The sequence below is a fragment of the Loxodonta africana genome, chromosome 1, assembly GCF_030014295.1.
Source record: "Loxodonta africana isolate mLoxAfr1 chromosome 1, mLoxAfr1.hap2, whole genome shotgun sequence".
In the NCBI taxonomy this organism is placed as follows: domain Eukaryota; kingdom Metazoa; phylum Chordata; class Mammalia; order Proboscidea; family Elephantidae; genus Loxodonta; species Loxodonta africana.
The window spans coordinates 172235819-172250361 of NC_087342.1; the positions used below are offsets into that span (position 1 = coordinate 172235819).

At 40.5% G+C, this 14543-nt stretch overlaps 1 protein-coding gene across 6 annotated transcripts in view; it reads left to right on the plus strand.

Annotated features, from left to right (window-relative positions):
• Positions 1 to 14543, plus strand: part of AFG1L (AFG1 like ATPase) — a 280634-nt gene that overhangs the window by 64536 nt on the left and 201555 nt on the right. For 5 of the 6 annotated variants that reach the window (XM_064289510.1, XM_064289507.1, XM_003404306.4 and 2 more), the window contains exon 2: positions 3687 to 3910. In XM_064289510.1, the coding sequence (XP_064145580.1) occupies positions 3687 to 3910 (224 nt within the window). Of the gene's footprint in view, positions 1 to 3686; positions 3911 to 7141; positions 12310 to 14543 lie in introns of those variants that run through there. The other variant, XM_023543041.2, reaches the window with a different exon arrangement.

Below are 14543 nucleotides of genomic sequence, written 5' to 3' on the forward strand. Positions count from 1 at the left end.
ACAGAATGAAACACCGCCCGTTCCTGTGCCATCCTCACGATCGTTGTTATGCTTGCGCCCATTGTTGCAGCCACCATGTCAATCCATCTCATGAGGGCCTTCCTCTTTTTTGCTGACCCTCTACTTTACCAAGCATGATGTCCTCCTACAGGGACTGCTCCCCTCCAGGACTGAACAAAGTACGTGAGATGAAGTCTCGACATCCTTCTAAGGAGCATTCTGGCTGTACTTCTTGCAAGACAGAGTTGTTTGTTCTTCTGGCAGCCCATGGTATATTCAATATTCTTTGCCAACACCATAATACAAACACATCAATTCTTTGGCCTTTCCTATTCATTGTCCAGCTTTTCATGAAGAGATTGAAAATACCATGGCTTGGGTGAGGAGCACCTTAGTCCTCAAAGTGACATCTTTGCTTTTTAACGCTTTAAAGAGGTCTTTTGCAGCAGATTTGCCCAACACAATAATGTCATTTGATTTCTTGACTGCTGCTTCCGTGGGTGCTGATTGTGGATTCAAGTACAGTGAAATCTTTGACAACTTCCATCTTTTCTCCATTTATCATAGTGTTGCTTATTGGTCCTGTTAGGAGGATTTTTGTTTTCTTATGTTGAGGTATAATCCATACTGAAGGGTGTAGTCTTTGATCTTCATCAGAAAGTGCTTCAAGTCCTCTTCACTTTCAGCAAGCAATGTTGCGTCATCTGCATATTGCAGGTCATTAATGAGTCCTCCTCCAATCCTGATGCTGTGTTCTTCTTCATATAGTCCAGCTTGTTGGATTACTTGCTCAACATACAGATTGAATCAGTGTGGTGAAAGGATACAGCCCTGACACACATCTTTCTTGACTTTAAATCACACAGTATCCCCCTTTTTCTGTTCAAATGACTGCTTCTTGGTCTATACACAGGTTCCTCATGAGTACAATGAAGTGTTCTGAAATTCCCATTCCTTGCAATGTTATACATAATATATTATGATCCACACAGTTGAATGCCTTTGCATAGTCACTAAAATATAGGTAAACATTTTTCTGGTATTCTCTGCTTTCAGCCAGGATCCACCTGATATCAGCAATGATATTCCTTGTCCCACATCCTCTTCTGAATCCAGCTTGAATTTCTGGCAGTTCCCTAGCCATGTGCTGCTGCAATGGCTTTTGAATGATCTTCAGCAAAATTTTACTTGCATGTGATATTAATGATATTGTTTGATAATTTCTGCATTCTGTTGGATCACTTTTCTCTGGAATGGGGACAAATATGGATCTCTTCAGTAGATTGGCTAGGAAGCTGTCTTCCAAATTTCTTGCCATAGACAAGTGAGCATCTCCAACACTGCATCTGTTTGTTGAAACATACAAAATGTATTCCATCATTTCCTGGAGGCTTATTTTTCACCATTCCCTTTAGTGCAGCTTGGACTTCTTCCTTCAGTACCATTGGTTCTTAGTCATATACTACCACCTAAAATGGTTGAACACCAATCAGTTGTTTTTGGTACAGTGACTCTGTGTATTCCTTCCATCTTCTTTCAATGCTTCCTAGAAGCTAGATTAATGGAAACAGAATGAACAGAATGGAAATAACGAGAATTCTGACACATTGTGAAAATTGTAGCCAATGTCCCGGAAAAATTTGTATAAAAGTTGTTAAATGGGAAAGTAATTTGCTGTGTAAACTTTCACATAAAACACCATAAAATAGTTAAAAAAAAAAATGACAAATTGCTGGGTACCATTAGGGACCCCGAATCTATACCTCCAGCTTAGTGAACTATGAGGCCCAGTGTTCCAGGAGACCCATGGTCAGATTCTCTTTTGTAGGCCTTGTTGTCGTTGTTAGCTTCCCTTGTGCCAGCTCTGACTCATGTTGACATTATGTGCAATAGAACAAAATGTTCCCTGGTCCTGCATCATCCTTATAGTCACCAGCAGTTCAAGTTCATTGTTGTGACTATTGTGTCAGTTCATGTTGCTGAGCGTCTCCTTCGACCATATTAGACCTCTACTTCATCAAACATGATGTCCTCTTCTATTGATAAATCCCTCCTAATGATGAGTTTAAAGCAAGCAAGCCGAAGAATTGTAATCCACAAGGTTTTCATTGACTAATTTTTGGAAGTAGATTACCAGGCCTTTCTTCCTAGCCTGTCTTAGCCTGGAAGATCTGCTGAAATCCATCCACCATGGTTGACCCTGCTGGTATTTGAAATATTGGTGGTATAGCTCCCAGCATCACAGCAACATGCAGGCCACCACAGTATGACAAACTGACAGGCGGGTAGTCATTTTGAGCCTCCTGTAGTAGGGTACAAAAGAGGCTTCTGTAACAAAGAGACCCCAAAATGTGCTGCTTTAAAAGCAAAATGGAAGTTTATTATTCTTTTACATAAAAATCCAGGTGTTGCTGGTTTGGCTGCACAGTGTTGTTAGGGAATCAGGCTCTGTCTATCTTGTTGCTCTGCCTTGCTCAGCGTTCTGTGTGCATCTTGTCACCTAGTTGCTTGTCCAGCTGCTGTCATCACGCTTTCATTCCATTGGGGGTGGTGAGGAAAAGGAAGAGGGGAATGTGTTCTTTCCCTTTAAGGATGTAGACTAAGACTACACATTTCTGCTCACGTCTCATTAGTTAGAACCTGGCCACATGACCATACCTGGCTGCAAGAGAGGCCAGAAAATATAATATTTAACTGGGCAGTCATATGCCCAGTTAAAAATTTCTCTTCAGAAAAGGAGAATAAATATTGGAAGACAGCCCTGCCCCATCCTGAACATTGGCTTATTCAATGATTTTTCTCCTCTCTTGGGAAAAAGATGGAAATAACATTGTGACTGTTAATTTTCTCCTTAGTAAATAATTTTCTTATTATTGCAACAAAGGAAACATGGTATTCAGTGAAATAAATGAAATACTCTCAAAGTACCTTTCAGAAATCTTTCTCTAAAAAATGTGCCAGTTTGCTCATGTTTATTATTGTTTCTTAAACAATGAGCCTACCTGGTCATTGAACCTACCCCAGATAAGGAATGGAATTATGATTGGAAGTCACCACAAGCAATCATTTCTGACCTAGGAAAGGCTATAAGAAGGATCAGAACACCACCCATCTTTTAAACAGGTACCCCTTGTGTCCTCGCCCTCTGTGTTCAGCCCTCAAAAGGTTATGGAAAAGGGAAGAAATCTCATAAACAGAGAGCTGACATCAATGTGGTAATATTTGAATGTTGTGTTGTTTTGAATAGAGAGTAAAACTGCAGTAGAAAATTGTTTGTGACTAGTCTCTGCCTTGGTGCATCAGAACCAGGAATAGGCCTTACTCAAAGAAAGACACCATCCCTGGTTTTGGGAAGGCTCTGGTAAACGCAGGTGGCTCATCTAATGGAGTGGAGGCAAAGCAGAGAGTCTATAGCTTGCCAGGCTTCTTAGGAGAGGGATTACAATTATAGTTCATGGTTTTGGGGTTTATTTCCTTCCATTAAAGTGAAACAATTATAAATAGGTTTACTGTGCAAAATATATTTTGTATTATTTTATAAAAATGGTATTTACAAAAACTGCCCAAATATATACACTTACAACTGTTGAAAAGCTTTAATGTGACCATTAAGAAACATATGTAGAACATTGTGAAAGATCTTCATTTAAGAAAGTCTAAAATTTTATGTATACTTTTGTTTACAGCCTATACAGTTCAGACATCTGAGAGTGTGCCCCTAACTGCTGCGACAGAGGCTTATTTGAAAGCTTTGGCTGTTTGCCATGGACCTCTGGACCACTATGACTTTCTGATCAAAGCCCATGAGCTAAAGGATGATGAACATCAAAGAAGAGTCATGCAGTGTTTGCAGAAATTACATGAGGACCTTAAAGGATACAGTGTAGAGGCAGAGGGTCTTTTTTCAAAGGTGAGGTTTATGTGATATTAAAGGTTGAATAGTTAAAAGTGTAAGCATTTTATAAAATGGATTAAATGCATTTGGGTACAATCACAAAACAGCTTGAAATTTTCCCACCAGTTTTTTTTGAAGAAGCTCTGTTGGATCTCCATTCCTGACCTCTTGGTGTTCCATAGCATTTATTTACCTTCAGTAATTCAAACCACTTCATATTTAGGTTTAAAGAATGCTGCCCAGTCTAAATGAAAGCTTCTATGCACTTCAAAGCTTTCCCCCTTCCTCTAGCTCAGGCCTGACTCAGGAATCAGCAGTGGGAAAGAGGGAGTGATTAGTTCTCCTCCTTTCTCTGCTTGCCTGGCTTCTCTAGGGTCGGAGTGAGGGGGATGAAGAATTAGAATGAAACAGCTGTTAGGGCCTTTTGTGTGATAAATGTGGACATGATAGCTCTTTGTTGAAGGACATGTTGGTGGGTTCTTTAAGACCACCCACCTGGACCTCCACACTGCACCATTTCCTGACCTCCGATGATGGAGCACCGCACACCACCTCATTCTGCTGGGGCTTCTTGCCCTTGCACTTAGTCTTGTTGGGTGGTGTCACCTTTTATGGTATCTACGTAGGTCACAGGAAAGATAACATCTCCCCTTTCCAACTCCTGCTTCACAGGGAGCTTTTTTCAGCTTCCTGCCCTGACTTCTGCAGGCAGAAGCAGGCACCGTTCTCTCTTTGTCCTGTTGTAAAAACAGCTTGAGGGTGGTGTCTGACCTCCTCCAACCCCACAAGGGGGAAGGAGAGCCAGGATCAATAGCCCAGGGCTGATTCCTATGAGGTGGAAGACAGACAAGTGTCCTGTCTCCACCCTCTTTACTAAGTCTGACACCAACTGTCCCTCCCACAGCACTCTCTACTGGGTTCGATAATTCATTGCAGTGCCACACAGAACTCACAGACAGTACTCACCATTATGCGTTTCTTTTAGGGAAGTAACATTTACAGTTCAGGCTCAGGAACACTCAAAGATATAGTTCTTCCATCAGGATAGCCTGTCCCCAGCTGTGCTTGCAGGTACACCTCTCCCTGGCCCTGGGCCTCTCTGCCCAAAGGCACTCAGCTTTCTCTCTCTGTGGGCCGGGAAGTCCACTGCACCATCTCCTGCTGCTGGGTCTCTGCTGCTGGTCTCTCCTTCCTTGGTGATGGTAGGCTCCTCCTCTCTGCTCTGGAATTGGCTTTCTTTTAAGGCAAAACTGACCAATCCCCTTTGTAGGTCACCATTACCGTATTGCACAGTCACTTAGGTGGGAGTTACAAGACCATGGCTAGAAAGGCCACACACAAAAGTAATTAATCCACTGCAATAATCATGGTTTTATTATATAGTCATAGTCTTATGTCAGTGGAAGATTTGATGTGTCAGGTAGAGTTTCAAACATGTCCCATGAAAATTTACGTTTGTTAAATCCTAAAGCATATGTAAGTGTTTAGCACAGATAGAGCAACATATCTTTGTGGTAGTGTTTGTCCCAGAGATCATAAGCCTGCCAAATCTTCGAAACATTGAAAAAGACTCAAACATAGAACTTAATTTGAGTAAAACGTATATATAAATGGTTTAGTTTTTGGAGGTCGAAAGGTGCCACAGGCAGATTTCTTCTGAACTTAAACACTGATATGCCGATTATCTTAGTTACTGTCTTGGGCATCTAGTGCTGCTGTAACAGAAATACCACAAGTGGATGGCTTTAACAAAGAGAAGTTTATTCTCTCACAGTCCAGTAAGTTAGAGGTCTGAATTCAGGGTGCTGGCTCCAGGTAAAGGCTTTCTCTGTTGGCTCTAGGGGAAGGTCCTTGTCATCAGTCTTCCCTTGGTCTGGGAGCATCTCAGTGCAGGAACCTCAGGTCCAAAGGACATGCTCTGCTCCGGGCACTGCTTTCTTGGTGGTATGAGGTCCCCCTCTCTGCTAGCTTCCCTTTCATTTTATCTCTGAGAGATAAAAGGTGATGTAGGCCACACCCCAGGGAAACTCTCTTTATATTGGATCAGGGATGTGACCTGGTAAAGGTCTTACAACCTCACCCTAATCCTCTTTAAAATAAAATTATAATCACAAAATGGAGGACAACCACAGGATACTGGGAATCATGGCCTAACCAAGTTAATATACATGACATTTATCTAATGCTGACATAACAGAAATACAAGTGGATGGCTTTAACAAACAGAAATTTATTTTCTCACAGTTTAGGAGGCTAGAAGTCCAAATTCAGGGTGCTGTTTGTAGAGGAAGACTTTCCCTCTTTCTCGGCTCTGAAGGAAGGTCCTTGTCTCTTGTGAGCTTCTCCTGCTGGGCAGTCTGCATGTGGCTTGGCCTCTGTCTTCACCTGTCTGCTCTGCTGATTTGTTTATCTCTTTTATATCTCAAAAGAGACTGACTCAAGATACACCCTACACTAATACTGCCTCATTAACATAACAAAGACAACCCGTTCTCAAATGGGATTATAACCACATGCCTAGAGGTTAGGATTTAAAACACATATTTTTGGGGAATGCATTGCACCCTTTGGCCCCCAAAATTCATGCCCTTGCCACATGCAAAACACATTCACCCCATCACATCATCCAAAAATCATAAATCAACTCTAAGTCCAAAATCTCATCTTCTGAATCATCTAAATCAAATATGGTTGATACTTTAGGTGTATTTCATCCTGGGGCAAAATTCCTCTTCATCTGCAAACCTGTAAAATCTAGATTACAAGTTATCTGTTTCTAAAGTACAGTGGTAAAACAGGCACAAGGGAGATATTTCCATTACAAATAGAAGAAATTGGAGGGCAAGAAGAAATAATGGGCACCAAGCAAGTCTAAAACCCAGCAGAACAATTTACATTAGCTCTCAGGGCTTGAAAATAATCCTTTGTTCTTTGGGGTCATCTGGACAAGGGTCCTGCCCTCCAGGCAGTAGATGTTGGCCATTCTGTCTGGATTCTGGGTGGAGGCCCCTCGGTCCTGGTCCCATTCTCCTAGTCCATTTGAGTGATGACCCTACCCCCTTGGCCCCCAGCAGGACCCATTCTTCTGCCCCTTGGGCATAGCAGCCCTGCCCCCTCAGCTTTGGGCGGCAGCCCCATCCTGTTGGTTAAACTGAATGGCAGCCTCGCACTCTGGAACTGAGTTGGTGAAGATCTGACCCTTGGAAACCTAGGAGGCCATGGCTTTACCCTTTGATATCCCAGAGGCTGTGGCCCCACTCTTTGAGACTGAGCCTCAGCTCTGCTCTCTGTGCTCCTTCCAACAGTTTTACTGATCTCCGAGTTGGTCCAGGGATGGTTCTTTTCTTTTCTTGGAGGACATCAGATGTAGCTCCTTTGTCCTGTTTCTGCCTATAGAATTCCAAGAGGCAGACAGCGTTCTCTCCTTTTGTTCTTTCTCTGCGTTAGTTGGTTCCATCAGCCACAGGCTTAATCTCTTTAACAAAAGATGTGTAGCCACATTCTTGGTGAACATTCTAGGACACATGTCCTTAGTTTCTACAACAGAATTTTCTAGATCTTTAAGTTTTGTTTCATTTTGCACAGCTCATTTTTAAGTCTGTCTCTTTCCGCTCTCATTTTACTTTAAGTGGCAAGGGTAAACCATGTAGCCCCTTTAAGACCTTGCTTAGAAATCTCCTCAGCAAGATAAAGTTCATCACTTACAAGATCACCTTCCACCAAACATTTGAACATAATTCAGACAAGTTTTTTTTATGTAAAGTTTTTATTGAAGTATAACATATATAAACACCCAAATCATAAGTGTACAGATCAATAAATTTTCTCAGTGTGAACATCCCAGAACCCAAATCAAGAAACAGGTCATTACAATAACCTACAAATTCCTCTTGTATCCACTTCTCCCAATTCCTACACACTCCCCTTCCTCAAATAACTACTATGTTGATTCCTAACATATAGATCAGTTTTCCCTTTTTAAAAAATTTATTCTTTTATTTATTGTGCATTAAGTGAAAGTTTACAAATCAAGTCAGTCTCTTATACAAAAACTTAAATACATTTTGCTGTGTACTCCTAGCTGCTCTCCCCCTAATGAGATAGCACAGTCCTTCTCTCCACCCTGTATTCCCCTGTCCATTCAACCAGCTCCTGTCCCCTTCTGCCTCCTTATCTTGCTGCCAGATAGGAGCTGCCCGCATAGTCTCATGTGTCTACTTGAGCCAAGAAGCTCACTCCTCACCAGTATCATTTTCTGTCTTATAGTCCAGTCCAATCCCTGTCTGAAGAGTTGGCTTTAGGAATGGTTCCAGTCAGATGAGTTTCATTGCCACTGCATAAAAAGCACTGCTGCCCTTTCTTCATTGTCCAATCACATGTTCACCATTTTCTTTTAAAGCCTCACCAGAAGCACATTTAATGTCTGCATTTCTAGAAACATTCTGTTGCTCGTACCATATGTATTCTCTAAGACAATGGACATTTTCTGTATAGCTCCCCTCACTTCCTTTCAAGCCTGCACCAGAATTGTTTGTGACATCCGTAATTCTACCAACAGTCTCTTCAAGGCAACTTGGGCTTTACTGTTAGGCACTTTAAAACCCTTCCAGCGTCTCCCCATTACTCAATTCCAAAACTACTTCCACGTTGTAGGCATTTGTTAGAGCAGCACCCCTGCTTCTCAGTATCAAATTCTATCTTAGTTATCTTGTGCTGCTATAACAGAAATACCAAAAATGGGTGGCTTTAACAAACAGAAATTTATTTTCTCACAGTTTAGGAGGTTAGAAGTCCTAATTCAGGGTGCCAGCTCTAGGGGAAGGCCTTCTCTGTTGACTCTGGAGGAAGGTCCTTTTCTCTTCTGAGCTTCTGCTCCTGGGCAGTCTTCATGTGGCTTGGCATCTCTCTTCCCCCATTTCTGCTTCCCTGCTTTGCTTTTTAAATCTCTTTTATATCTCAAAATAGATTGACTGAAAACACACCCTAAACTAATCATGTCTCATTTACATAACAAGGACAACCCATTCCCAAATGGGATTATAACCACAGGCGTAGAAGTTAGGATTTACAACACAATTTTTGGGGAACACAGTTCAATCCATAACACTGATTATCAGAGAAGGAAAATTTGGGCTGTTAGGTTTTCCAGTAGTAGAAAAACTTTATTTGTAGAGTTCTTAATTTTGGTAAATAGGATTTATGGTTTCATGAGCATTTGATTTTATTTTTAATGTTAATGCTAAAACATTCATTACGGCAGACCCATTTTTTTCCCTCACTGCACTCATAAGGAACTTTCTACATATGTATAAGCTGTAATATTAAAATAAAAATACCTTAATCACAAAATGCCAGATTTATTAATCAATAAAAGGAAGTAGCAAAATATTAGGCTGTTATCACCTACCTTATTCATTGTCCAGCTTTTGCATGCATATGAGACAATTGAAAATACTATGGCTTGGGTCAAGTGCACCTTAGTATGTGCACTGGACAATGAATAAGGAAGACCAAAGAAGAATTGATGCCTTTGAATTATGGCTTTGGCAAAGAAGAACATACCGGGGACTGCCAGAAGAATGAAAGAATCTGTCTTGGAAGAAGTAATATACAGAATGTTCCTTAGAAGCAAGGATGACAAGACTTTGTCTCATGTGCTTTGGACATGTTTTCAGGAGGGACCAGTCCCTGGAGAAGGACATCATGGTGGGTAGAGCAGAGGGTCATCTAAAAAGAGGAAGACCCTCGATGAGATGGAATGGCACAGTGGCTGCAACAATGAGCTCAAACATAGCAATGATTGTGAGGATGGCACAGGAGAGGACCAGGCAATGTTTCGTTCTGTTGTACGTGGGATCCCTATGAGTCAGAAGCCAACTTGATGGCACCTAACAACAACATCACCTGCATATGTGACATTATTTTCTCTAACAGAAAGAGTTACAAGCAGATGACCATGATATATGAGCAAGAAACTATGAAGAATGAGCATTTATGAACACTTTACTTTTGTTATCAAATAGCACTTACAACCAGGTTAATCTGACACATTTAATATATGCATAATTGTTATTGTGCCATGAGGTAATTAGGCATAAATGGTAAGTAGTTCATGTAAATCACTATAATTAGAATTACTTTTACACAGCCAAATCAAGCATTTCTAGAGTCAGGGAGAGGGGAAATTAAATAGAGTATGGAGCGCTTCTGAAAACCTCCATTTCCGTTAATCAGGAGTATTCGGGCAGCCAGGTTTTTTCATCTCTCGGGAGGAGACATTATAGCCCAAGAGACCTGGGAATTGGGAGGTCACAAAACTCCTTTCCTATTTCTCCTGCTCCTCACCAAATACTTTGTCTTTCCCTAATAAGAAATTATTATTTCCAACTTCCTCCTACTTCCTACTATCTTTTATTTGGACTTCCTCTCCCCACACTCCCAAGAATAGTGCATTTTATAGATAGAAAAGAATGGCTCTGCCTTGAATCAGGCCAATTCTAAGATCTTGGTGTTTTCCTCATCCTGGCTTCTAGCACCTGGAGGCTGTGAGCAAGGATACCTGGAGTGCCTGGGGTCTGGACTTGTCTCTCAGGAGGTGCTAGGAGCCTAGTTGTCTGGATCCCTTTAGTTATTTATCCAGGATTCTTCAGAGGCCCCTAGGCAGTTTGCTGTTTTGCTCTCAGTTCTTCCCTTTCCTCCAGCTGCACGAGTGACCACTTATTCTGACCATTCTTCTTCTTGGAACTGGTAAGTTCACTATGAGTCTGAGTCAACTTAAAGGCACCCAGCAACAATAGCAAAGTAGCTTGAGTGGTGTGACGTGGGCAGAGCTTCCTGGATCACTGGAACTTTATCCACTAGAAAATCATAAGTAACATTGAGCACAAAATGGACAGTGTCTATAATTATAGTTTAAGACCAGAAATATTTTAAAATAAATGTCTTGTATCAAACGTCTATGAAAGCTGAAGCAAAAGGGTAGTACCCTAACCCAATAAGGGCATTATCTATAGGGAAGTGAGATTGGAGTCTAACTACATTGTTTTCCGTGAACTAACAAATGCCAAAGACTCATTTAATATCTGAGGTTTGAGAAGGAGAGTGTAGCGGGCCTGATTCAGACTCCAGAATAACTCATCAGTGTATTCAGTTCCATCTTAAATTTTGTCGTGATTCTAAAAGGTGAAATTAAATGCCATCAATATAGCTGAGATTTTTTTTTTTTTTTAAATTAAATCAAATCCCTTAAATAAACTTAAAGAAGAGAGGTATAGGCATATTTTGTAATGTTTAGGGTTGAAGTGTTACCCATCATTATAAACCAAAGGTGATGAATTTGGTTATGACAGCAGAATTACGCAGGCCATAAAGAGGCATTAGTACTGTGAGAGCAGTCTTTGAAAACCCACTCTCAGTATAAGACTTTATTTTATTTTTCCTAATTTCGTTCCAATCTATATTACTGCTTCACTTGGTAAATTCTGACCCTTGTAAAGACATTTTATGAATCAAGTTACTGTTGTTTACTCTTGATGGACCAGATTCCAAAACAATAGCGTAAAACTCACAAAAATTACATGGTGCAGAATTATATATTTACTTAAGTTTGTATGCATTAACTATTAGCTCCTGAGAAGGACCAATAATATCACATTGTTTAAAATATTTTTTTAAACATGTTTTTTTAAAAAAATGCCAATTAAAAATGTATTCAAATTACTTTCATATTTGTCTTAGAATTAAAATAAATTAAAATGAAATACTGCCTTTGGCATATAGAAATGGTTTTGTCATTTCAAAGGTGTCCAGTTTCTGAATGTAATAAACTGCAGTATTGTACAAACAATTTCAGCATTGTTCCTATCGTAATGGACTGTTAATCAAATGAAATGCAGTACTTACAGAAAGTAATAATAAAATGTAAATAATGTACTCAATAAAATTAATACTTAAATCAACCTTATTTATAAAACACTTCTGAGGATTATTATTCTATAAAGCTTCCATTTGGACAAAAGCATATTAGTTAAATAATTGTAGTTTTCTAAACAAAAATTGAGAATTCAGAATGATTTTTAAAGAGGGACAAAAAAAAATCTCCAGTTTCTCACTCAGGTTTAAGATGTTTAGTTGTAAGTTTGTGTGAAGATGTAATCAACCCTAAACGTAATTCTCTACTATTTTTAGGAAATGGGGCTGGTGGCAGAAAATCTAGAACATAAAAAAAAAAAAAAAAGAGGAAAATCAGGAAGACTTCTTGGTGGATAGACAGTACTCATTGCTGGTGAAGGATGTGGTGGGCCAGAAAAACCCCTTGGCAGAAAGTATTCATGGGGCAGGAGAATGGATGTCTCTGTCTCAAGAATTGTCCCCTTGGATCCACTGGCAACCAGGACTTTGAATTGGAGGAAAAGGTGGGGGAAAGCCTAGTAGTAAGGGTGAGATTCTGAGCAGAGGAGTTTGAGTGAAAAGATCTCTTTTCAGATGAATTACCATATTTAGTGTGCTTTCTGCCAGATGTTCTATGTGGAAAAGCCATGAGATGTGATAGATTTTGATTTATGTTCCAGTGATTGTATCTGTCTTGTAAAGTCACCAATTTGTCAAGCTCTGAATTGTTTAGATTTCTCTTTTTTCAGTTATTTTTCCATGAAATCTATTTCAGACTGAAATTTAGAGTTTGTACCTATGTACCAATTGCCTTTATGCTTGCTGTTTCTGGGTATTCTCTATGAAGCCAGCATCTTTTAAGGATACTCTTAACCACTTGCTTTTGAGTTGAACCTGACTCATGGGGACCCTGTGTGAGTCAGAGTAGAGCTGTGCTCCATACGGTTTTCAATGGATGATTTTTCAGAAGTAGATTTCCAGGTCTTTGTTTCAAGGTGCCTCTGGGTGGACTGGAACCTCCAGCCTTTCTGTGTTAACTGCACCACCCAGGGATTCTACAGAATACTCTAGGAAATCATGTCTTCTTTTAATAGTGTTAAGCTTTTCAAGAATTAGATATTTTGCTAATTAATTAGTAAGCTGATTTTGCTTTCTACGGTTGATTTTTAACTATGTGAAAACCTCTATTCCAAAACAAGAGAAAGATTTAAAAAAAAAGAAAAAAAAATCAAACAACTGCTACCCATGCCATCATCTTCCATGGAAATAAATGTGGAACTGTCAGAACCTGGACTCCTGGTTCAGGCCACACTGCCACAGTCATGAGGCACAGCTCCAAGGCAATACATAGACCCTTCATGGCAAGGGAGAGCACCACAGAGCTGCCTTCAGTTGCTTTGTCCCACTGAAGCACAAAAAAGCCCCCACAGCATTTCTCCCAGCATCACATCTCTACCTGCCACTGGGATTGCCCCTCCATGGAGCAGATGGGGGCAGGAGTTAAAGAGGAGGGGCTTGCTAAAGAACTTCCTTGCTTATGTTACTTTTCCCTCTTCTCCTAATTTAAACTTTTTGTTTTGTGTCCCTGGAATTCATATCCTGTTCTAAAAGAGCCACATCAACATCTTTCTCCTCAGAGCCCCTTTCCCAAGACTGTTTCAGTTAGTTCTCCAATTTATCTTTTCAGTATACCTCCCCATTCATTCCCTCTCCATTGTATTGTGTGCTACTACTTCCAATGAGGCTTTCATTCTTTCTTTCATAGTGGTATTCTTGCCCCCAGTTTCCCCCCATTCAACTGATCTCCAGTCTATGTCAAGGATGATACATATATATATATATATATAGTATTTTAGATAAAGGTTTACAGAGCAAATTAGTTTTTTTATTAAGTGATTAATACACATATTGTTTTGTGACATTGTTTGCCAACCCCATGACATGTCAACACTCTCCCCTTCTCAACCTTTGGTTCCCTGTTACCGGCTTTCCTGTCCCCTCCTGCCTTTTTATCCTTGCCCCTGAGCTGGTGTGCCCATTTAGTCTCATTTTGTTTTATAGGCCTGTGTAATCTTTGGCCGAAGGGTGAAGCGCACGATTGACTTCAGCACTGAGTTAAAAGGGTGTCTGGGGCTCAAGAATGGTATTTCTAACAGATATATCTGATCATGCCATTCTCCTGCTTAAAGTTTCTCTGTGCCCCCAGGATAAAGAACAAATGCATTAGCAGTTTCGACAAAATCCTTGAAAGGCTGGTCCTTGCTTCTTGCCAGCTTCTTCTGTCGTTGTTCCCTGCTGGCAATAAAAGCTCCAGCCATAATGAGCTACTTGCAAATCCTTGGACATGACTGCCACCTTCTCTTGCCTCTGGGTCTTTGCTGAGGCTGCCCCCAACCTTTTGTTATGGCCCTTCTCACATTGCCTACTTGGCGGCCATGTCCTCCTCTGATAAATGCTGTGTCTTTGTTTTCTGGGTCTTCTGGGTCTGCAGAACCCAGTTTACTACCTACCACAAAGTGGATGTTCAATGTCCAAGCCATATTTGTGGAATGAATACATAATGAAGTCATCACTGAAGATTCACAAAAGAATGCTGACTCAGAAGGCAGTTCTTGGGGGTGGCTGTGAGTCTACCCATGTTTCCATGTGAGAGTATAGGTGTCTCTGTGAGTTCCTATATTCATGTGTCTCTCTGTGAATGTGTATGCCTTCTCATTCCCTCCTTACCATCAATTCTTAGCTAACCCAGAAGATGCCT